This window comes from Calonectris borealis, chromosome W (genome assembly GCF_964195595.1).
Source record: "Calonectris borealis chromosome W, bCalBor7.hap1.2, whole genome shotgun sequence".
Classification (NCBI taxonomy): Eukaryota; Metazoa; Chordata; class Aves; order Procellariiformes; family Procellariidae; genus Calonectris; species Calonectris borealis.
The window spans coordinates 48,764,712-48,790,719 of NC_134351.1; the positions used below are offsets into that span (position 1 = coordinate 48,764,712).

The window sequence follows — 26,008 nt, forward strand, 5'->3', positions numbered from 1 at the left end:
TTGAGGTGAGGGAGGCCGGGCGGGGGTTCGCCTCGCGCCCCGAGCAGGGACCTGTGCCCATTCCCCCCCCGTCTCCTGGGTCCCCTCCTTCTGCCTGGTGGCAAGAGGGCAGGGGATCCTCTGCTTCTTGCGGAGCCTCCATCTGCTGCCCTTGCCTCAGGGATGGCAGGGTGTGGCTCCACCAGTCTATCTCCCTCTCACACTCCCTGATACTCCTTAACCTCTCCACTTCCTCCTTCAGCTCTGCCACCAGGCTGAGCAGATCATCCACCTGGTCGCAGCGCACACAGGCGTCGTCTCTGCTGCCCTCCGGTACAAGTGACAGGCTCAGGCACTCCCTGCAGCCGGAGACCTGGACAGATGTGTGTTTGTGTGGGGGCTCCGTCTGGGTCGCCACGTTTCTTCTGGCGATGGCTTTCGGCCGAGTGGAAACCATGGCTAGGTCCTCTTCTGGGAGGGCGATGACCACTAAGTTGAGCGAGCCCCTAGAGCCAGGAGGGGGGCTGCACCTTCCCCGCACACCCTGCCTGCGCAAACTGCCGCGCCGCGCTCCAGGTCGCTCACGCTCCCTGGGGGCTGCTCTTGTATCTGAGGGGGTTTGGCCGCCGTCCTTCCTGTCCCCGCCCACGCTGAGTCAGAGCTGTCGCTCGTCAGGAGCTCACTCCTCCGGCTCAGGGGAGGCGGGGGCTGGGGCACCCTCTCGCTCCCTGCGCTTTTGCCTTCGCGGTTTTTGCCGCCATGTCCAGTAGCAAGAAACAGCACGTTCTCTGTTTTTCTTCATGCAAATTTATTAGTTTCTCGGTGTTCAGCTACAGAGCTAAGTAGTGCTTACTGGGCTAACTACTTGAGAATCAGAAACACTCTGCTGGGTCTGACAGAGACCCCATGGCAGGGATTCAGTTAATTCATCCAGCAGTAGCTGGACATTCTGTTTTTGATGCCTCATACCAAAGCCATAAACACACACAGGTGATGATGCAGATTACAAAGGATTTGATTTGATGCCCAGTTGTCAACACCTAATGCTGCCAACACAGCTGTCACTACTTGACTTAGCAAGACATGCAAGATTAAATGGATCATCTTCTAATAGTTTAAGACTGGTAAAGCCTTTTTGGTGTCCAACGTGGGGCTTGAAGGGTTCGAGATAACAACAGGTTTGATTGGAATGTGCTAGATTGAATTTATAGCTGTTACTGCTGTTTAGCTATTAATTGACAGGCTCCTGTGCTTGCCATGGGGCTTGCTTGCCTTACTGTATATTAGACCCTAGTGCTCGTTAGTGGCTGCTTTTTGCTTTTGCTGTGCTGCTGTACTGCTGATCGTCTTACTCTGCTGTGCCTGGGAACATTTTGATAACAGCAATGGGGATGCGCCTGGGCTGGCAGATGGCCAGGGCATCGCTGCTATTTCTGTGCTCCTGTGCTGGACAGGCTGGAACTCCGGTGTGAACTCGAGTTGAAGGGACTGTGACCTGTGGATGAGTCCACGCAGGAGCAGGACACCCCAAAGCATCTGTGGCCGTGGATAAGTCCACACCAGAGCAGGTACATCTCGAAGTGTCTGTGGCCGTGGTTATGTCTGTGCTGCAGCAGGTATACCTCTGAAGGGATTGTGGCCCAAGGATAAGTCCACGCTGGAGAAGGTACACCTCGAAGCATCTGTGGCTGTGGATAAGTCCATGCTGCAGCAAGTACACCTTGAAGCGTCAGTGGCTGTGCATGAGGCCATGCTGGAGCACCTCAAAGCATGTGGCCATGGATAAGCCCATGACAGGGGAGGTACACCCCTGGAGGGACTGCAGCCATGGGTAAGGCCATGTTAGAGCAGGTTTACTTCTGAAGGGACTGTGGCTGTGGGTAAGGCCATACTGGAGCAGGTATATCTCTGAAGGCATTGTGGCCTATGAATAAGGCCACGCTGGAACAGGTGCACCTCAAAGCGACTGGCTGTGGATACATCTATGCTGCAGCAGGTATACCCCTGGAGAGACTGTGGCTCATAGAGCCACACTTAGAGCAGGTACAACCTTAAGGGACTGCAGACTGTGGATAAGTCCAAACTGGAGCAGGGGCAAGGGGAGGAGTTCATTGCAATGTTAAACTCTATAACCTGGCCCAAAGGGACCAGGGGTGGAGACTGTAGTGGATATACCTTTAAATTGTTGTAACCCATGATTTGAGTTGCATGTTATAGGAAGTACTATAGCAGGAACCACCTGAACCAATGGAGGACAAGCCTTACAAGAAGCAGTGCAAGTGCAGCAATGACCTGACCTGAGCTGGCTTTGGTGCCCAATAACTCCATGCAACACACCACCTCTCCTGTCCTGAGTGACCACCGTAACAGATGGAGCCCAAAGTCATGAACTAAATGAACTCAATGGACATTTTAAGGGGGGTGGTCCATAGACTAAGGGAATGATACCTGTGTATTATATCAAAGGATGGGAAGGGGGGTGGGGGTGGTTAATGAGGTTGTATTGGATAGTGTGGGACCTGAGCATGACGTAAATGGTATGGAATAAGGGGTGGAGAATGTGCTGGGTTTGGCTGGGATAATTTTCTTCATAGTAGCTAGTATGGGGCTATGTTTTGGATTTCTGCTGAAAACAGTGTTGATAACACAGGGATGTTTTCGTTATTGCTGAGCAGTGCTTACACAGAGTCAAGGCCTTTTCTGCTTCTCACACCACCCCACCAGCGAGTAGGCTGGGGGTGCACAAGAAGTTGGGAGGGGACACAGCTGACCCCAACTGACCAAAGGGATATTCCATACCATATGACGTCATGCTCAGCATATAAGGCTGGGGGAAGAAGGAGGAAGGGGGGGACGTTCGGAGTGATGGCGTTTGTCTTCCCAAGTCACCGTTACGCGTGATGGAGCCCTGCTTTCCTGGCGATGGCTGAACACCTGCCTGCCGATGGGAAGTAGTGAATGAATTCCTTGTTTTGCTTTGCTTGTATGCACAGCTTTTGCTTTCCCTATTAAACTGTCTTTATCTCAACCCACGAGTTTTCTCACTTTTACCCTTCTGATTCTCTCCCCCATCCCATTGTGGGGGGAGTGAGCGAGCAGCTGTGTGGTGCTTAGCTGCCAGCTGGGGTTAAACCATGACAAGCCTCAAGCTGAATTCTATTCAATCTATCCAGATCTCAGACTTGGCATTTTTAAGCTTAAACTTCATGTAAGCAGCTCACGTTTTTGCAAAAGGTAGCTGGAGGGTTTTGATCTTGTACCCTATAAGCACCTGAGCTGAACTTACACTGGGGACTTAAACAGAAGTAACACAATATAAGTTCTTAATACAATTTTCCAGGAAAATCATATTACTTTCTTTGCCTAGTCTAACCCCTTGAAAATGGCAGGGATAGTGAGGAAACAACATGCTTCCATATAATACAAATCATAAAGCATCCTAACAGCTTAGAATGTAGAGTTTGTGGCTCACTGCCAGCAATTCTTTTTCAGGAACACCAAAACTGGGACGTCTGCTCTGAACTTCTATGCTGTTCTAGCAAAAAGTATAATTTCTACAGAGACTACTAGATATGCACATCCCTATTCTTTAAATAAACCTATTGCAATGCTGTTCTGTCCTTTGCTATGACAGCATACCTATGTTTGTGCCCATTCAGCATTTTAAAGTTTATGTCTAACAAGCATCATTTCCCAGCATCACTCTAGGAACTGAAGAATAATACAGCTGTCACCGTTCAGAATTCCACCATCCTCATTCAGAAGAAATACTAGATTGCACATTGACTTGCAGAAGAAGTGAGCCAACTAGGCTCATAAACAAGAACATGGGTGAAGCTGGAAGTCACTAGTGCTTCTTATTCATTTCCAACAGTCTCACATGAGTTCCTATACTGGTCCAAGTCTCTGGAAATTCAAAGCCATGACTAAAGCTCCTCCAGGAACCTCTCATTAGTATATATTTCACAGCATTTTAAAGCTCCTAAAGCACTATAATAATTGACCAGGTGTGGCAGGTTGACCTTGGCTGGCCGCTGAGTGCCCACCAAGTCGCTCTCACTCTCCCCCTCCTCACCAGGACATGGGGAGGAAATAAGATGGAAAAGCTTGTGGGTCTAGATAAAGACAGGGAGATTGCTTACCAGTTATTGTCATGGGCAAAACAGACTCTTACTTGGGGAAAATCAACTTAATTTATTGCCAATTAAAAATAGAGTAGGATGGTAAGGAACAAAGACAAAACTAAAAACACATTCCCCCTCACCCTCCTCTTCTTCCCAGGCTCAACTTCACTCATGATTCTTGTACCTCCTTTCCCCCGAGCGGCGCAGAGGGATGGGGAATGGGGGGTTGCAGTCAGTTCATAACACTTCATCTCTGCCACTAATTCCTCCTCACGCTCTTCCCCTGCTCCAGTGTGGGGTCCCTCCCATAGGATTCAGTCCTTCACGAACTGCTCCAACATGGGTCCTTTTCCACAGGGTACAGTTCTTCAGGAACAGACTGCTCCAGCATGGGTCCCCCATAGGCCACAGATCCTGCCAGAAAAACCTGCTCCTACATAGGCTCTTCTCCACGGGCCACAGTTCCTGCCAGGAGCCTGGTGTGTGGTCCTCCACAGGCTGCAGGGGAACCTCTGCTCTGGCACCTGGAGTACCTTGTCCCCCTCCTTCTTCACTGACCTTGGTGTCTGCAGGGTTGTTTCTCTCACATTTTTCTCACTCTTCTCTCACAGCTGCTGCACAGTGTTTTTTACCCTTTCTTAAATATGTTATCACAGAGGCACCACCGGCACTGCTGATTGGCTCAGCTTTGGCCAGTGGTGGGTCTGTCTTGGAGCCAGCTGGAACTGACTCTATCCTACATGGGGGCAGCTTCTGGTGTCTTCTCACAGAAGCCACCCCTGCATCCCCCCCACCCCGCTACCAAATCCTGGTGTATTGGGTTTACATGGCAAGTATTCTTAGAGTTATACAACTGCACACTAATTTCATTAGATGTCCAAGCTATCCCTGACACCTAGGAGAATCTATTTGGTTTGTTGCCCCATCACAAACTAGAACTTGAACAAGGTTTCAAGCACAGATTACTAGTATAGTCTCCACAGGTTTCTATATAGAGACAGTGCTGCCTACTGGGTAGCATGCTGAATGGAACTAGAGATACTTAGGTCCTTCCCTTAGGTCCATCTTCGTCATCAACTACAGACGGATCTTAAACAAATCATTCCTATGACACATCTCCCCCCCCATCTTTAAAGGGGGGGGTGAGGATATTGACCTCCTCTGAACTTTCAGTTTTCCAATTAAAAAAAAAAAAAAAATACAGTGTCCTGCCTCCTCTTTACCACAAAATAAAGTGTTCACCATCTTCCCTACTGTCCACTCCCCAACTCCATCAACTAATAACAACCACAATGAGTTTATTCCCATTAAAACAGTCTTCACACATGCATAACCTTGCATCTTTTATTCAAATCTGACTGCAAGCAATAACTCTGATTTTTGTCAATGGAAAGGTATTCTAGTAATCACACATCTACCTCCATTAACAGTCTTCCATTCTATGTTCTTACTTCAGGTGTTTTCCTCCCAGTGTTCTTTATTCTTATGTTTCCCACTCATACTTCCATAGATGGCAAATGACATCTCCTTCCAGTTCCATCTTTTTTCATTTAGTTTTATATTGCTGATGTTTCCCTTCAGGATGTTTTCTTTTAACCTTCTTGTACATCTTTGCTTCGTGATTTTTAGTTTCACTAGAACAGCTAACCTGACAACTCTGAAACAAGTTTAGACTAACTCCAGCATTAATTATATTTTTTCCTTATCTACTAAATTCCTCTATGTTCCTCTAAGTCACATGATCTCCTTATTTATAAAATGCCCTTTAAAAAGTTATTACACTTTCTCTAAGCATCTGATTTTTAACCACACTGTACATACTCTTTCTTACATTACATTCCATACAGGATTGTAATACAAGGCATAAATATTTTCAGAACGACATCATAATCCTTCCTAAAGCCTAAGCAGAAAGACATTTATAAACATTTTTTATTTTACTCTGCTGCATAAATCAACAAGGTGACTTCTACTTTGGTGTTCTCTGCCGTTAGCCCTTGTTGCGGTTCAGAATACAGTGACGTGCTTTCCTCTCATGCTGTTCCAGGTTTAATAAAACAAAAAGTCTTGTTGAAGGGCCGAGCTTCAGCATTTTCTTCTCCTCTTACTAACACTGGTTCTAAGGGAACAGTGTTCAAGTATTAAGCCACATGAAAATGCTAGAAGAATATATTTTTAGTTCTTCTTACTTAAAGTAGCTATAGAAACAGAAATGTCTCCTATACTCCAAAGAAACCAAACAATTTGGAAGTAGTCCTAAAAATCTTTTGGATCAGCCCCCCTCCCTACTTCACTGCTGTCCTGGTTTCGGCTGGGATAGGGTTAAATTTCTTCCTAGTGCCGTGTTTTGGATTTAGTATGAGGAGAATGTTGATAACACACTGATGTTTTCAGTTGTTGCTAAGTGCCCTCCTAGTCCAAGGACAGCTCCCATGCCTACTGACTGAGCTAGGTACACAAGATGGGAGGGAACATAATCAGGACAGCCAGCCCAGCTGGCTAATGGGGTATTCCATACCATGTGACATCATGCTCAGTATATGAATGGCAGGCGTGATCCAGGAAGTACCGATCGCTACTTGGTTATCGGTCAGCGTGGGTGGAGAGCAATTGCATTGTGCATCACTCATTTTGTATATTTTATCATTATCATTATTATTCTCCCTTTTTCTTTTCTATTAAACTGTCTTTATCTCAACCCACGAGTTTTTCTCACTCTTACCCTTCCGATTCTCTCCCCGTCCCACTGGGGGGGTGGGGGGAGTGAGTGAGCGGCTGCGTGGTATTTGGCTGCCTGCCAGGTTAAACCACGACAACTGCAAAGTTTCTTCCACCTTCCCGGCTTGATTCTTCAAGCAGATTTAGAATAAAATAGAATAGACTATTTCATTGGAAGGGACCTACAACGATCATCTAGTCCAATTGCCTGACCACTCCAGGGCTGACCAAGTTAAAGCATGTTGTTAAGGGCATTGTCCAAATGCCTCTTAAACACTGACAGGCTTCGGGCATTGACCACCTCTCTAGGAAGCCTGTTCCAGTGTTTGACCACCCTCTTGGTAAAGAACTACTTCCTAATGTCCAGTCTAAACCTCCCCTGGCACAGCTTTGAACCATTCCCATGCATCCTGTCACTGGATACAAGGGAGAAGAGATCTGCACCTCCCTCTCCACTTCCCCTCCTCAGGAAGCTGTAGAGAGCAATGAGGTCGCCCCTCAGCCTCCTTTTCTCCAAACTAGACAAGCCCAAAGTCCTTAGCTGCTCCTCATAGGATATTCCTTCCAGCCCTTTCACCAGCTTTGGTGCCCTCCTCTGGACACATTCAAGGACCTTCACATCCTTCTTAAATTGTGGGGCCCAGAACTGCACACAGTACTCAGGGTGAGGCCACACAAATGCTAAACACAGCAGGATAATCACCTCTTTTGACTGGCTGGTTATACTGTGTTTGATGCACCCCAGGATGCTGTTTGCCCTCTGGGCTGCCAGGGCACACTGCTGACTCCTATTGAGCCTGCTGTCAACCAGCACCCCCAGATGCCTTTCTGCAGGGCTGCTCTCCAGCCACTCCTCTCCCAATTTATACTTGTGCCCGGCATTACTCTGTCCCAGGTGCAGAATCCGGCATTTGGACTTGTTATATTTTATCCCATTAATCATAGCCCAATGCTCCAATCTATCCAGATCCCTCTGCAAGGCCTCTTGTCCCTCGAGAGAGTCAACAGCACCTCCCATTTTGGTATCATCAGCAAACTTGCTAATGGTGCATTCAACTCCTGCATCCAGATCATTGATAAATATATTGAACAGGACTGGCCCTAGAATTGACCCCTGAGGAACACCGCTGGTGACTGGTCGCCAGCCAGATGTGTCCCCATTCCCTACAACCCTTTGAGCCCTGCCCTTCAGCCAGTTCTTCACCCAGCGCACCGTGTACCTGCTCATCCCACAGTTGGACAACTTATCCAGAAGGATGCTGTGAGGGACAGTATCAAAAGCCTTACTAAAATCCAGAAAAACTACATCCACCGCCTTCCCTTCATTCACTAGGTGGGTGACCTTATCAAAGAAGGATATTAAATTAGTTAAACAGGACTTTCCCTTTGTGAACCCATGTTGACTGTGCCTGATGATTGCATTGTCCTTTAAATGCCTTTCAGTAGCACCCAGTATGATCTTCTCCATAATTTTTCCAGGAACTGAGGTTAGACTAACAGGTCTGTAGTTTCCTGGGTCTTCCCTCATGCCCTTCTTGTAAATTGGAATAACGTTGGCTAGCTTCCAGTCAGCGGGGACCTCCCCAGACTCCCAAGACCTTTGGTAGATGATCAAGAGGGGTCCTGCCGTAACATCCACTAGCTCCTTCAGTACTCTGGGATGAATCCCATCAGGTCGCACGGACTTGTGAACATTCAGCTGATACAGCTGGTCCCTTACAATTTCAGTGTCCACAAATGGAAAGTCACTGTTCCCGCAGTCGTGGTCCTCCAACTTAGAGGACCAGGCAGCCCAAGGTCTATCAGTATTATTAAAGACTGAGGCAAAAAAAGCATTGAATGCCTCTGCTTTTTCTTCATCCTTATTTGTCAGGTGACCATCTTCAACAAGTATCAGTCCAATGTATTCTTTAGACCTCCTCTTGCTATTAACATACTTAAAAAAGCCTTTCTTCTTGTCTGACACAACACTGGCCAGTTTCAACTCTAATTGAGCTTTGGCCTTTTGTGTCTTCTCCCTGCATATACAAACCATGGCTCTGTAATCTTCCTGCAAAGCCTGACCTTGCTTCCAGAGATCACGCAATTTCTTTTTCCTCTTGAGTTCCACGAGGAGTTCCCTGTTCAGCCAAACTGGTCTTCTGCCCCGCTTGCTTGACTTTCAACACAGTGGAATTGCCTGCTCCTGTGCTTCTAAAAGGTGGTTCTTAAAGACTGACCAGCACTCGCGGACTCCTAAGCCCTCAAAGGCAGATTCCCAGGGGACTTTGCTAAGCAGCTCCCTGAGTAGCTTAAAGTTTGCTCTCCTGAAGTCCAGGGTAGCAACTCTGCTGTCCTTTTTTCTCACTACACCGAAAATTTAAACTCAATTATTTTGCAATCACTGTGGCCAAGACAGCCACCTACCATCACATCTCCCACGAGTCCTTCTCTATTCACAAATAACAAGTCTAGGAGGGCATCTTTCCTAGTTGGCTCACTGAGTACTTGTGACAAGAAGTTATCTTCCACAAACTTCAGGAATTTCCCAGACTTGCTTGTCACACCAGTATGGTATTCCCAGTTGATGTCTGGGAAGTTGGAATCTCCCATAGGGACAAGGGCTACCGATCCAGAGATGTCTCCTAATTGCCTATAGAGTAACTCACCAGTGCTAGCATCCTGGCTGGGCAGTAGACACCCACTACAACATCTCCTTTGTTTTCCATCCCCCTAATCCTCACCCAGAGGCTCTCTACCACATCATCACTAACTGTAAGGGCCGTACAATCAAACCTCTCCCTTACATATAGTGCGACACCTCCATCTCACCTGCCCAGCCTATCCCTCCTGAACAGCCTGTAGCACTCCATTTGTGGGACTCATTCCACTAAATCTCACTAATACCAATGATATCGTAGCTCTGGGAACTAACCAGTGCCTTTCAGTTCATCCTGTTTGTTTCTCATACCGCATGTGTTGGCGTACAAGCATTTCAGATACGCTCCTGAGCCCTCCGTGCTCCCAGGAGCAGCATAAATGCTCCCATTAGCATGTCCACCCTCAGGCAATGCCATAGAATCATAGAATAGTTTGGATTGGAAGGGACCTTTAAAGGTCATCTAGTCCAACCCCCCTGCCATGGGCAACCCTTGGTTTACCTACGGCAATCCTGTTGGTATCCCCTTCCCCCATCGATTCTAGTTTAAAGCTCTCTCGATCAGCCCTGCCACCTTACGCCCAAAGACGTGTTTTCCCCATCGGGACAGGTGGATCCTGTCAGGCCCCAGCATACCTTGTCTCTTGAAGGCTCTTCCGTGGTTTAAAACCCCAAAGTTTTGGCGGAGGCACCAGTCCTGGAGCCAGGTATTGATATCCTGGTCTCGCCTGTTTCTTCCAAGGTCTCCCCCCATTACTGGGAGGATTGAGGAAAATACTACCTGTGCTCCCGAAGTTTTTAGCATTCTTCCCAGGGCTCTGAAGTCTCTTTTGATTGACCTCAGACTTTTTGTTGCGACATCATTTGTACCCACGTGAAAGAGCAGGAATGGATAGTAGTCTGAAGGTTGAACTAGGCTCTCCAGTCTTGTGGTGACGTCCCTAATTTGGGCCCCAGGGAGGCAGCAAACTTCCCTGAAAAGAGGGTCCGGTCTGCAAATGGGTGCTTCTGTTCTGCACAGGAGGGAATCACCAATGACCATAACTCGCCGTTGTTCCTTCTCGGCACTGGTCTTAATGCAGGTCTTGTTGCGAGGGGTTGGTCTCTCTGATCTTGGCAAGACTGCTTGCACAGGTTCCTCCTCTTTCTCATTATGCGCTTCATCTACCGTACCCAGGGCCTCGTACCTATTCTGTAAGGTTATCTTAGAGGGTAAGGAGGGGTTTCTCTTACCGCTCTGTGCTGTAACCTTCTTCCACCCCTCCTTATCCCTTGTGACACTGCCTTCCTCCTGGCACAAAGCAGATCCAGGACCCGCCTCCATAGTTGCCACACTGAGTTGGCTTCTATGCATCATAGATGGCAGAGTACGGCTCCATTGATCAATCTCCTTCTCAGACTCTCGAATACTCCTCAGTCTGCTCACCTCCTCCTGCAGCTCAGCCACCAAGCAGAGCAGTTCATCAATCTGGTCACACCTCCCACAGTCTTGCTTGCAATCACTTTCCACCTCTAGGAATATCCCTTCACACATCCCACAGCCGGAAACCTGGGTGGGCGCATGCCTGAACAGGAGCTCTGTCTGTGTGGCTGCATTGGTTCTACTGGGTGCTAGAAGCTCAGGAGCAGCAGAGGACACTGCTTTTTGCCGGGTGGTCACCATGCTGCCACGCACCGCGCGCCTGCCCGCTGGGAATATATATGCTCATCTGTTGCAATCAGCTGGGCTATTGTTTTTGCCTGCTTAAATCTCCCGTGCTGCCGGGTGCAGGCTCCGCCCCTTGCTGTCTCTTCCAATCAGCAGGTCTGGGGTCAGTTGCTTGGGGAACGCCCCCTGTTCAGACAAGCCTCTACTTGTCCACATGTATCCCTAGTGGGGTTTTTAAAATTATATGAGTAACACACCCTAATCCAAACATGTGGTTACTTAGAGGCTTTCAAAGAAAAATATTGAGGTTTCCAAGAAACAAAATGTTTTCTAGATGCACAGAACACGCACAAGATTGGTTGGAAGGACTTTTAAAAACTTAAATGACTTGCAATAAATTTTCCCATTGTATTACATTTAAACTTTTAGCACTGAATGTTAACTTATGGCTCCACAGCAAGCATACATCAGTCCTCTTTTCCCTATGAATCATGTACACTTAATGTTTATGATGATGCTGCCATTTAACCCTATATGTAATATACAAGAATAACTGTCATCAGGGGACAAATAAGTTTGAACCATATATCTCAAATAGTGACCAGAACATTGAATCAATATATACTGTTACACAAATATTTTTAACTCATGAATAAGGAAAAGCAAAAAAAAGAAGCCCAAGAAGAAATATCTAGAAACTTAAGTGATATATACATTTTCAAAAAAATATTTGTATATTTAAAATTGTCATTCCAAACTCTGGATTCTCAGAGCATAGATTTCAAAGTCATTACAAGGCAGGCTTAGGGCAAGCAGCTACTTGAGAATTACACGTGAACGAGATGCTTCTGTGCTCAAAGAGACCTCTGAGAAAGAAGCTGTATATTGGTATATTCAGCTGTTCCGAGCTTTAAATGCATACAGGAAGTGGCATAATGTGTATATTCAATACTTTTTTTTTTAAAATCAAAAAAGTAAAAAAATGACTAACAGAGCTGAAAAAAACCAAAAACAATATAGTTTGAATCACTACAAACAGTTTTTACTAAAACATTAGCCTTGTAGGCTTAAAACAGGTATAAAAAGAAATAAGCATCCAATGTCAACATCATCTTAATGTAAAGATTTGCTATGGAAGTATCTCCTGAATTACAACACTGGTGTTATAAATACAATGTGATAGAAATGACTCAGTGTCCTGGTTCCTGCTGGGAGAGAGATAACTTTCTTCCCAGTAGCTTGGGGGGGTATGCTGTGTTTCCGGTTTGGTATGAGAGGAGCATTGATGGCCCATTGATGCTTTGGTTGTTGCTGGGCAGGAGTTTTCCCATGCCCTGCCACAAGCAGGAGAAGCTAGGGCAGTGTCCTGGTTCCGGCTGGGACAGAGTTAACTTTCTTCCCAGTAGCCTGGGGGGTGTGCTGTGTTTTGGGTTTAGTGTGAAAGGAGCATTGATGGCCCATTGATGCTTTGGCTGTTGCTGGGTGATGCTTGCACCGGGAGGGGGGAGCACAGCCCGGGTGGTGGACCCAGCTGGCCAATGGGGTATTCTATACCATGTGACATCATGCTCAGTATAAAAACCAGGTGTGTGGGGGGGCTCGCGGTCAGCGGTCGGTGAGCGGTTGTGTTGTGCAATGCGTGTTTTGTGTATTCTGTTATTGTTGTTGTTCTTATTGTCATTATTACTGTTCTACTTTGTTATATTTCAATTATTAAACTGTTTTGATCTCAACCCGGGAGTTTTCCTACTTGTGCCCTCCCGATTCTCTCCCCCATGACACCGGAGGTGGGGGGTGAGTGAGCGGCTGCGTGGGGTTTATTTTTGCTGGCTGGGGTTAAACCACGACAGTCCTTTTTGGCGCGCAACGTGGGGCAGCGAAGGGTTGAGATAACAACAGATTAATTAGAACATATTAAGGAATTTATATCTGTTAACATATTAATTTATTCTGCGCCATGCTCCTGGTTTTACTGTACCTGTTCAAGATTGGAGTTGGGTTTTGTAGTCTGCTGTGCTCTGCCGTGATTAATGATGTTTTGCCTGGGAGATTTGTTACTAAAACGCTGGCATTGGGGGTTATTTGGTATTTGGGATTCGTAATAAAGCCGCTACTGTATTTCGGGTACCACCTCATGGAGACCATTAGCAATTATACCTCTTCCTCTGAGAGATTTTTTATGGAGGAAATAGAGAATGGCACCCTCACTACCTTCCTCTATGATGTCATCTCCTTCGTTAAGATAACTTGCCAGTACCTTGAACATCCCTGGGTAGTTAAGATACATCTATTGGTACTCCTTGGGAATATTGTTGCGGTTTTATCCAAGGTTAGTAAGCAATTTAAGAATGTCATCCAGAGATCTGCCCCAAGGCTGGATAGTTATGAGTGGCAGGGCGAGTGGGATAGCATGGGCAAATGCCTAGGATGGTGGGCACCCCCAGTGTTCTGGAACTTCACCCCTGAACAAGGGCAGAATCCTGAAAAATTAGTAGAATATTTGGAGAAAGTATGCTGTTACCCTGGCCATTCTAAGGAGACACAAATCACTACAATGTGCTGGGGCCTGGCCCACACCTACTGAGCCCTGTTTAACACCACTCAGAACCCCCAAGAGGAAGAAGAGGTCTCTGCATCTCATGACAAAACAACAGGCCCTGCGGCTACCCCACCCCCCACGGCAGGCACTGCGACTACCCCAACCCCTACGGCAGGCACGGCAGCTACTCTGCTCCAAGCCACAGAGAACCAACCCATGCTGGCATCAGTCGCCCCTATATAAAAAAGAAAATGCACAAGAAAATCAGCTCGTTTAGTAAGGGATGAAAATGAACCAGGGCCATCAGGAGAACAGGAGGAGGAAGAGGCAGAACCCGTAAATGAGATGGCGACCACCCGATCCCTATCCCTGAATGAGCTGCGAGATATGCGGAAAGACTTCAGTCCTCGTCCAGGCGAGCACATTGTCACCTGGCTGCTCTGATGCTGGGAGAATGGGGCCAGTAGCCTGGAATTAGAGGGGAAGGAAGCCAAACAGCTGGGATCCCTTTCTAGGGAAGGGGGCATTGACAAAGCAATTGGACAAGGGGCAGAAGTCCTCAGCCTCTGGAAGCGACTGCTGTCAGGCGTGAAGGAAAGGTAGCCCTTCAAGGAAGACGTTATATGTCACCCAGGCAAGTGGACCACCATGGAGAGAGGTATCCAGTACCTGAGGGAATTAACCGTGCTGGAGGTGGTTTATAGTGACCTGAACAACGAGCAGTTATCCAAAGACCCAGATGAAGTCAAGTGCACACAATCCACGTGGCGGAAATTTGGACAGAGCACACCAGCGTCACATGCAAACTCATTGGCAATAATGACCTGGAAAGATTGAGAGGAACAAACGGTGGATGAATTGGCTGGCCAACTCCGGCAATACGAAGAAAGTCTCTCTTCCTCCCTCATCTCGGCTGCGGAGAAACTGTCCAAAAAACTGTCCCAGGAGTTCCAGCAACTCAAAAAGGAAAGGTCCTACTCCCCACCTGATGAATTGGCTGGCCAACTCCGGCAATATGAAGAAAGTCTCTCTTCCTCCCTACGGGCCTGTGTCTCTGCTGTGGAGAAACTGTCTCAGGAGGTCCAGCAACTCAAAGAGGATATGTCCTATTCTCCACCTGCACCGGCCAGTGTCTCAGCCATTAGGAGTAAGCGTCCCTCTGCTCAAGAGAGAGGATATCGTGGATACACACCCCGGGGCACCCTGTGGTTTTACCTGCGTGACCACGGAGAGGACATGAGGAAGTGGGATGGAAAATCTACCTCAACCATAGAGGCAGGGGTACATGAGTTGCAAGGGAAAACAACCACAAAAGGGGGTTATGCCAGGAAAACTGCTGCTCCAGTCTCCAATGGGCAGTTCGCCAGACAGAGTAGAAAGGCTGATTCCACTTCCGACCTTAATAAAGGGGCTTCTGACTCATACTTACAAGAAGCGGATAGCGAATACGATGACCAGAACGACAGGGGCCCTGCCTCCAGCTAGCTGGAGGAAAGGGACAACCGGGTTTACTGGACTGTGTGGATTCGATGGCCTGGCACATCAGACCCACAGGAGTATAAGGCTCTCATAGACACCGGTGCACAGTGTACCCTGATGCCATCAAGCTATAAAGGGGCAGAACCCATTTGTATTTCTGCAGTGACAGGGGGATCCCAAGAGTTAACTGTATTGGAGGCCGAAGTGAGCCTAACCGGGAATGAGTGGCAGAAGCACCCCATTGTGACTGGCCCAGAGGCTCCGTGCATCCTTGGCATAGACTACCTCAGGAGAGGGTATGTCAAGGACCCAAAAGGGTACCGGTGGGCTTTTGGTATAGCTGCCCTGGAGATGGAGGAAATTAAACAGCTGTCCACCTTGCCTGGTCTCTCGGAGGACCCTTCTGTTGTGGGTTTGCTGAGGGTCGAAGAACAGCAGGTACCAATCGCTACCACAACAGTGCACCGGAGGCAATACCGCACCAACCAAGACTCCCTGATCCCCATACATAAGCTGATTCATCGACTGGAGAGCCAAGGAGTGATCAGCAAGACTCGCTCACCCTTTAACAGTCCCATACGGCCAGTGCAAAAGTCTAATGGAGAGTGGAGACTAACAGTAGACTATCATAGCCTGAACGAAGTCACGCCGCCACTGAGTGCTGCCATGCCGGACATGCTAGAACTCCAATACGAACTGGAGTCAAAGGCAGCCAAGTGGTACGCCACAACTGATATCGCTAATGTGTTGTTTTCAATCCCTTTGGCAGCAGAGTGCAGGCCACAGTTTGCTTTCACTTGGAGGGGCATCCAGTACACCTGGAACCAATTGCCCCAGGGGTGGAAACACAGCCCTACCATTTGCCATGGACTGATCCACACTGCACTGGAACAGGGTGAGGCTCCAGAACACCTGCAGTACAGTGATGGCATCATTGTATGGGGCAGCACAGCAGAAGAAGTTTTTGAGAAAGGGAAGAGAATAATTCAAATTCTTCTGAAGGCCGGTTTTGCCATAAAACAAAGTAAGGTCAAGGGACCTGCCCAGGAGATCCAGTTTTTAGGAATAAAATGGCAAGATGGACGTCGTCAGATCTCAATGGATGTGATCAACAAAATAACAGCCATGTCCCCACCAACTAGCAAAAAGGAAACACAAGCTTTCTTAGGCGTTGTGGGCTTTTGGAGAATGCATATTCCAGATTACAGTCAAATTGTAAGCCCTCTCTATCAAGTGACTCAGAAGAAGAACGATTTCAAATGGGACCCTGAGCAACGACAAGCCTTTGAACAAATTAAACGGGAGATAGTTCAGGCAGTAGCCCTTGGGCCAGTCCGGGCAGGACAAGATGTAAGGAACGTGCTCGACACTGCAGCCGGGGAGAATGGCCCTACCTGGAGCCTCTGGCAGAAAGCACCAGGGGAGACTTGAGGTTGACCCTTAGGGTTCTGGAGTCAGGGATACAGAGGATCCGAGGCCCCCTACACTCCAACTGAGAAGGAGATATTGGCAGCATATGAAGGGGTTCAAGCTGCTTCAGAAGTGGTTGGTACTGAAGCACAGCTCCTCCTGGCACCCCGACTGCCGGTGCTGGGCTGGATGTTCAAAGGGAGGGTCCCCTCTACACATCATGCAACCGATGCTATGTGGAGTAAGTGGGTCACACTGATCACACAACGGGCCCGAATAGGAAACCCCAGTCGCCCAGGAATCTTGGAGGTGATCACGAACTGGCCAGAAGGCAAAGATTTTGGAATATCCCCAGAGGAGGAGGTGACACGTGCTGAAGAGGCCCCACTGTATAACAAACTACCAGAAAATGAGAAGCAATATGCCCTGTTCACTGATGGGTCCTGTCGCCTTGTGGGAAAGCATCGGAGGTGGAAAGCTGCAGTATGGAATCCTATATGCCAAGTTGCAGAAACTGCTGAAGGAGAAGGTGAATCGAGCTAATTTGCAGAGGTGAAAGCCATCCAGCTAGCTTTGGATATTGCTGAATGAGAAAAACGGCCAGGACTTTATCTCTGTACTGACTCATGGATGGTGGCAAATGCCCTGTGGGGGTGGTTGCAGCAGTGAAAGCAGAACAACTGGCAGCGCAGAGGGAAACCCATCTGGGCTGCCGCATAGTGGCAAGATATTGCTGCCCGGGTAGAGAACCTGGTTGTAAAAGTACGTCACGTAGATGCTGACGTACCCAAGAGTCGGGCCACTGAAGAACATCAAAACAACCAGCAGGTGGACCAGGCTGCTAAGATTGAAGTGGCTCAGGTGGATCTGGACTGGCAACATAAGGGTGAATTATTTATGGCTTGGTGGGCCCATGACGCGTCAGGCCATCAAGGAAGAGATGCAACATACAGATGGGCTCGTGATCGAGGGGTGGACTTGACCATGGACACTATTGCACAAGTTATCCATGAATGTGAAACGTGTGCTGCAATCAAGCAAGCCAAGCGAGTAAAGCCTCTTTGGTATGGAGGACAATGGTTGAAATATAAATATGGGGAGGCCTGGCAGATTGATTATATCACACTCCCACAAACCCGGCACGGCAAGCGCTATGTGCTCACCATGGTGGAAGCAACTACCGGGTGGCTGGAAACATATCCTGTGCCCCATGCTACCGCCAGGAACACTATCCTGGGCCTTGAAAAGCAAGTCCTATGGCGACATGGCACCCCAGAAAGAATTGAGTCAGACAACGGGACTCATTTCCGAAACACCCTCATAGACACCTGGGCCAAAGAGCATGGCATTGAGTGGGTCTATCACATCCCCTACCATGCACCAGCCTCCGGGAAAATCGGACGATACAACGGGCTGCTAAAGACTACGCTGAGAGCAATGGGTGGTGGGACATTCAAGCATTGGGATACACATTTAGCAAAAGCCACCTGGTTAGTCAACACCAGGGGATCTGTCAATCGAGCTGGCCCTGCCCAATCAAGACTCTTACGTACTGTAGAGGGGGATAAAGTCCCTGTCATGCACATAAGAAATATGCTGGGGAAGACAGTCTGGGTTACTCCTGCCTCTGGCAAGGGAAAACCCATCCGTGGGATTGCTTTTGCTCAGGGACCTGGGTGCACTTGGTGGGTAATGCGAAAGGATGGGGAAGTCCGGTGTGTACCTCAAAGGGATTTGATTTTGGGTGAAAATAGCCAATGAACTGGATTGTACGATGTTAACTGCTATATCACACTGTATGTCATATCAATGGTATTGCAGTAAAAATCACCCAGATTAATGAAGAATGAACTCCAATGAAACCAAGCAAAGTGCAACAATGATAGAACTGGACAAGTGCAGTGATAATGGAATCAGAACTGGCTTCAGCATGTAACAGTCCAACACCACACACCATCTCTCCTGCCCTGAAGGACTGTTATGACAGATGGAGCCCAAAGTCATGGACTAAATAAACTCAATGGACGTTTTAGAGGGATGGCCCATAGACTAAGGGAATGATATCCCTGTGTGCGTATATATCAAAAGGCAGAAAAAGTAGTGGTGACGAATTGGAATGTATGGGAAAATGTGAGACCTGGGCATGACGTAGATGGTATAGAATAAGGGGTGGATACTGTCCTGGTTCCGGCTGGGACAGAGTTAACTTTCTTCCCAGTAGCTTGGGCGGTGTGCTGTGTTTCCAGCGTTGATGGCCCATTGATGCTTTGGTTGTTGCTGGGTGGTGCCTGCACCGGGGAGTTTTTGAGTTTTTGTTTCTCTTTTCGGCCTCCCATGCCCTGCCACATGCAGGGGAAGCTGTGGCGGGGAGGTGGGGAGAGCCTAGCTGGGGTGGTTGACCCAGCTGGCCAATGGGGTATTCTATACCATGTGACATCATGCTCAGTATAGAAAACGGGGTGGGGGGGCTCGCCCCCGTTCGTGACACGCGGTCGGCGGTTGGTGAGCAGTTGCATTGTGCATTGCCTGCTTTGTATATTCTGTTATTGTTGTTCTCATTGTTACTATTACTGTTCTACTTTGTTTTATTTCAATTATTAAACTGTTTTTATCTCAACTCGGGAGTTTTTCTACTTGTGCCCTCCCGATTCTCTCCCCCATCCTACCGGAGGTGGGGGGTGAGTGAGCGGCTGCGTGGGGTTTATTTGCTGGCTGGGGTTAAACCACGACACTCAGGGAAGAGAAAACAGCAACTAAGAGGACTACTTCCTAGCCCTTGCAACTAGTCTTCCACATTCAGTACAGCCTACCACCCCTGCTGCATTAACATCCCCTGATGTAACTAGAAAACAACATTTTCCCCAAACTCTCACCACTATTTCTCTTCTTCACCATGGTACTTTCTGGTACAACATATTGGGGGAAGGGGGGGTGGTGGTGCATGTAGTTTTGTTGCACCTTTTGAACTGGAAGTTAATTTAGGAGTAATCCTTTTTATCAGATATATATCTAATAGTCTGATAATTTGCTGTGTGCCAAAACACTTAAACCAAAAGAGTAAAGCAGATTTCATATGCTAGAACCAAAGAGAAAAGGGCCCCTGTACTCGGCACTGGTGAGGCCGCACCTCGAATACTGTGTTCAGGTTTGGGCCCCTCACTACAAGAAGGACATTGAGGTGCTGGAGCGTGTCCAGAGGAGGGCAACGAAGCTGGTGAAGGGCCTGGAGCACAAGTCTGATGAGAAGCGGCTGAGGGAACTGGGACTGTTTAGCCTGGAGAAGAGGAGGCTGAGGGGAGACCTCATCGCGCTCTACAACTACCTGAAAGGAGGCTGTAGCGAGGTGGGTGTTGGTCTCTTCTCCCAAGTAACAAGCGATAGGACGAGAGGAAATGGCCTCAAGTTGCACCAAGGGAGGTTTAGACTGGACATTAGGAGAAATTTCTTTACTGAAAGAGTGGTCAGGCCTTGGAACAGGCTGCCCAGGGAAGTGGTAGAGTCACCATCCCTGGAAGTATTTAAAAGACGTGTAGATGAGGTGCTTAGGGACGTGGTTTAGTGGGCATGGTAGTGTTGGGTTGACTGTTGGACTCGATGATCTTAGAGGTCTTTTCCAACCTATTTTATGATTCTTTGATTCTATGAAAACAAGCATTATATCACAGAGATAGGAACTTGCTATAATTTTCAGCACGCTATTTGGGGAAAAAAGTTCCTAAGTAGTGAAACAAAAATACAAGTTTTTAACTACTGCAAACAGTTCTAATATGAATTAAATTATTACTTACCAAAATCTACTCTTGTTAGTATGCACTGCATTGGATGGTCAGTTGTATGCCTCGTTGTTGTTGCACCGCTTTCATAACAAGTTGCACACAAATCGTAATCGTAGCAAATTAAACACTTGTATCTGCGACCTCGAAAATTTCCTTTTAAACATGCATCACAGCTGACACCTGTGAACAAAGAAAATTGCTTGAAAACAACAGTAATTTCACATTGTTGCTATCGCTCCCCAACAACAAAAGGAATTCAGCTGAGAAGCTTTTATGCAACTGATGCACAATAAGACTCAATTTTAAGCATATTTATATCTTTAAAAAGGTAATAATCATCCAAAGTGAAAGTCAAACTCAAAGTAAAATAAAAACCAGTCAAGCACTCAAAATGATAATTGGTTAGGCTATAAATTCTTTTTAATCACTTTTTTCCCCTGTTCAGAAGCTTGGTTGAAAATACTCTCGAGGTTAAATTGTACAGTGGTTGATCTGGAATTTTTGTGAAAACAAGCAAACAAAGAAAAAGCCCACAGCAGACCATCCCACAAGCCACACAAAAACACACACCACCACCACATAATACTATCCCTCCCTGGCTTTTGTGGTTTTTTTTATACTTTCTAATAGTTCAGTTCTGAAGAATGCCACAACCATTTTTCACAATGTATACATATCTGGGAGCAGAAATTTGGGTCTTCTATTTTGAAGTACGGAAGAACTTTGAATACATCTTAATTTTATGTTGCATCAGCTCTTCAGCTTCTTCCTTTTGGAAGTTCAATCTTTGCACTGTAAATCAGTCATGCTGCCTGTGTCAGGAAAAGGCTTCATTATCTTATAAATGTTTTTGCAATTTTCTCTGTGTCATTTCAGCTCTCTGCTGTTAATTTAGTTAAGGGCAAAGGAAGCATCATAATCTTTTCATCTGTCAAGGCCCACGAAAACTTCTTTCACTTGCAGTAGTAAATTAAGGGCCTTCATGAAAATAACTAGCGTGTACAACACATGCAATATTTTGATTGAAGTCCTCTTTCAGGATCAATTTAAACAAGCTTTTCATACTTCAGTGCAAATGCAGAAAACATTATAGAAACAATGTTCTTGGAAGAAAGCACCGACATTGACTCCAAGAGGATTAGTAGAGGAAGATCAACAAGGTCTCAAACCTGCAAATATCCCAATGATCATTTCCTAACTGTAAATTCTATGATCAGATAAAAATCTAGTATTAACACAAGTCACCACTACTACTTGCAACGTCAGGTACAGAGGACAAAATTAAATTACATAGAGAGAATTCTCTCAACATCTCTCCAAGCTAGTATTTCTTCATATCACTCTAAATTACCATGTTTTCATTTTGATAACCTGACAGCAGGTAGCATAACACACTACTTTCATATCCTTTAATGTAACAGGAGAGGAAAGTGTCAAGAAAAAAAAGCCTTATAAATTCGGCTCTGTTCTTTTTAACCCATACACTGTGTTAATTAAAATTTTAGAAGTTTGCCTTTCTGCCCCTTAAAAAAACCCCCACACTGAAAGATAACAGAATGCCAAATTGAACTTGATGCATCCATATTAATCTCAGGTTTTGAGGAAAAACACACACTCAGGAAGGGTTCTGTTATAAGCAGGGAACAAAAAGAGCAACCAAATAAAGAAGTTGTGAAAATAATTCAGATTCTTCACGAAGTTCTGATTTACATGACATTTTAGCGACTTTTTAAAAGCTTTTAAAATTAATTCCTATTCAATGGAAACTGTTCTCCTGCATCTTCTCCAGAATGACCTTATGGAAATGACCACAGAAGAGAAATAATCCAGTTTATTTTTAAATAAAGTTTTTGATGCATTTTACCGTAGAGAATAGCAAGGAGACTTTTTCAGGTTTTCTACTGTCAATTATCAATACACAAATACAGATGTAGACTGATAAACAGGCCCAAATAATGACATTTATACCAATGTACCCTCTCCTCACAATCAGAATAACTGGGGCTACCAGGTCTAGCTAAAAAACTTGTTGCTCATGGACAAAAATGTGCTTGCTTTTTAATGCAACAGTATTCCACCAGAGGGTAGCATTGAGCTAAAAGCCTAAAGATTTTTTACTCATTATACCTTTTAATGATCAAACCTCACTCCTAAAAGTATTTTCAACGGTATTCCGGTATTCCCTTCTCGGTAATATCAATCAATTTCTACAGGTAAGCATTTTGAATTTATGGACGAATCAAGAGATGCATAACAGTCCCATGAAGTAAAAAAAAAAAAAAAAAAGGTTGTTTTCCTTTAACACATTGGACTCTCTATCCTGGTATGCCAAGTTAACCACATTTTTTACCTCTATCATGGCTGAAAATTTCAGAGAAGTTATCACAGAAGCATTTTATATGCAACATGCTTAATACTAACATATTAAAAATATATATAGTTCCATATTTATTTTCATCTTCCCAATCAAATATAATTTTTTCTTATGCTATAAAATTTGGTTAATTTCTAATAAAAATAAACAGAAATGAGGAGCTAAGTATTTATCAGATTAAGATGAACATCTGATCTAACATCAAGAAAAGGAGAATAGTGCTGAATAATATTAGGGTTCAAATACCACCTTGCACTGGGATTAATTTTTAAAACTACAAACAAAACTCAGGTGTGACATATAATAAGATAACCTGAACATCCAAAATGAAAAAATGAGTAGCCTTGGATAAGCAGAAATAACGACTTGTTTTCACTCTGAACAGTAAAAGACTTTTCCATTTGACTTCCCCAAATACTATAGACAATCAAGATAATATTAGGAGCAGGTAAAAATAACATTGGAAATTTCACATTCAGCTCACACAAGATATGCAAGACTTCAGGCTTATCAAAAGACCTCAGGAATAGCATTTCGAGGACATCAATCTGAGATAACATTTTAAATAACTTGCTTCCTTTGTCAGTATTATCCATGACTGGCTCTATCCTGTTTCAGTATTTCACAGGAAAAGCAAAGAAATATTGAATCCCACTTAACTACTAGACAAAGTAGGAACAACACTTTGATGTAAATATAAAACAGTTAAAGAGAACATGTCCATTATAAACAAAGAAGCACTCTTTACTTGAAGACATTAAGCCACAATTACTTCCTACTCAGAACGTATACCCAAGTGTCGTGGTTTAACCTGGCAGGCAGCCAAATACCACGCAGCCGCTCACTCACTCCCCCCGCCCCCCCAGTGGGACGGGGAGAGAATCGGAAGGGTAAGAGTGAGAAAAACTCGTGGGTTGAGATAAAGACAGTTTAATAGAACAGAAAAGGGAGAATAATGATAATAAATAATGATAGAATATACAAAATGAGTGATGCACAATGCAATTGCTCACCACCCGCGCTGACCGATAACCAAGTAGCGATCGGCACTTCCTGGATCACGCCTACCGTTCATATACTGAGCATGACGTCACATGGTATGGAATACCCCATTGGCCAGCTGGGCTGGCTGTCCTGATTATGTTCCCTCCCATCTTGTGTACCTAGCTCAGTCAGTAGGCACGGGAGCTGTCCTTGGACTAGGAGGGCACTTAGCAACAACTGAAAACATCAGTGTGTTATCAACATTCTCCTCATACTAAATCCAAAACACAGCACTAGGAAGAAATTTAACCCTATCCCAGCCGAAACTAGGACAGTATCCACCCCTTATTCCATACCATTTACGTTATGCTTAGGTCTCACATTTTTTCGATACCTTTCAATTAATCACCACTATCTTTTTTATATATATATACATATATAATACATATACATACATATATATACATAAATATATATAAATGTCCATTGAGTTCTTTTAGTCCACAACTTTGGGCTCCATCTGTCATAACAGTCTTTCAGGGCCAGAAAGATGGTGTGTGGTGTTGGGCTGTTGCATCCTGAAGCCAGTTCTCATTTCGGTACTGCTGCGCTCCAGTTCTATCATCGTTGCACTTTGCTCGGTTTCATCGGAGTTAGTTCATTCTTCATTAATCTGGGTGATTTTCACTGCTATACCATTGATAGCAACCATAGAAATAATGATATACAATATCATATAACAATTAACATCATAAAATTCAGTTCATTAGCTATTTTCACCCAAAATCAAATCCCCTTGAGGTACACACCAGACTTCTCCATCCTTTCGCATCACCCACCAAGTGCACCCAGGTCCCTGAGCAAAAGCAATCCCACGGATGGGTTTTCCCTTGCCAGAGGCAGGAGTAACCCAGACTGTCTTCCCCAGCATATTTCTTATGTGCACGACAGGGACTTTATCTCCATCTACAGTACGTAAAAGTCTTGATTGGGCAGGGCCAGCTCGATTAACAGACCCCCTAGTGTTGACTAACCAGGTGGCTTTTGCTAAATGTGTATCCCAATGCTTGAATGTCCCACCACCCATTGCCCTCAGTGTTGTCTTTAGCAGCCCGTTGTATCGTTCGATTTTCCCGGAGGCTGGTGCGTGGTAGGGGATGTGATAGACCCACTCAATGCCGTGCTCTTTGGCCCAGGTGTCTATGAGGGTGTTTCGGAAATGAGTCCCGTTGTCTGACTCAATTCTTTCTGGGGTGCCATGTCGCTATAGGACTTGCTTTTCAAGGCCCAGGATAGTGTTCCTGGCGGTAGCATGGGGCACAGGATATGTTTCCAGCCACCCGGTAGTTGCTTCCACCATGGTGAGCACATAGCGCTTGCCGTGCCGGGTTTGTGGGAGTGTGATATAATCAATCTGCCAGGCCTCCCCATATTGGTATTTCAACCATCATCCCCCATACCAAAGAGGCTTTACTCGCTTGGCTTGTTTGATTGCAGCGCACGTTTCACATTCATGGATAACCTGTGCAATAGTGTCCATGGTCAAGTCCACCCCTCGATCACGAGCCCATCTGTATGTTGCATCTCTTCCTTGATGGCCTGAGGCATCATGGGCCCACCGAGCTATAAATAATTCACCCTTATGTTGCCAGTCCAGATCCACCTGGGCCACTTCAATCTTAGCAGCCTGGTCCACCTGCTGGTTGTTTTGATGTTCTTCAGTGGCCCGACTCTTGGGTACGTCAGCATCTACGTGACGTACTTTTACAACCAGGTTCTCTACTCGGGCAGCAATATCTTGCCACAATGCGGCAGCCCAGATGGGTTTACCTCTGCGCTGCCAGTTGTTCTGCTTCCACTGCTGCAACCACCCCCACAGGGCATTTGCCACCATCCATGAGTCAGTATAGAGATAGAGTACTGGCCATTTTTCTCATTCAGCAATGTCCAAGGCCAGCTGGATGGCTTTTACCTCTGCAAACTGGCTCGATTCACCTTCTCCTTCAGCAGTTTCTGCAACTTGGCGTATAGGACTCCATACAGCAGCTTTCCACCTCCGATGCTTTCCCACAAGGCGACAGGACCCATCAGTGAACAGGGCATATTGCTTCTCATTTTCTGGTAGTTTATTATACAGTGGGACTTCTTCAGCACGTGTCACCTCCTCCTCTGGGGATATTCCAAAATCTTTGCCTTCTGGCCAGTTCGTGATCACCTCCAAGATTCCTGGGCGACTGGGGTTTCCTATTCGGGCCCGTTGTGGGATCAGTGCGACCCACTTACTCCACGTAGCATCGGTTGCATGATGTGTAGAGGGGACCCTCCCTTTGAACATCCAG

The 26,008-nt window shown here is 46.1% G+C and overlaps 1 protein-coding gene across 9 annotated transcripts in view; it reads right to left on the bottom strand.

The window, feature by feature from the left end:
* Nucleotides 1–26,008, bottom strand: part of LOC142074828 (E3 ubiquitin-protein ligase KCMF1) — a 96,965-nt gene that overhangs the window by 25,500 nt on the left and 45,457 nt on the right. For 6 of the 9 annotated variants that reach the window (XM_075135714.1, XM_075135715.1, XM_075135718.1 and 3 more), the window contains exon 2: nucleotides 20,324–20,491. In XM_075135714.1, coding sequence (XP_074991815.1) covers nucleotides 20,324–20,491 — 168 coding nt within the window. Of the gene's footprint in view, nucleotides 1–3,871; nucleotides 6,223–10,095; nucleotides 11,330–20,323; nucleotides 20,492–26,008 lie in introns of those variants that run through there. The other 3 variants (XM_075135712.1, XM_075135711.1, XM_075135717.1) reach the window with 2 other exon arrangements.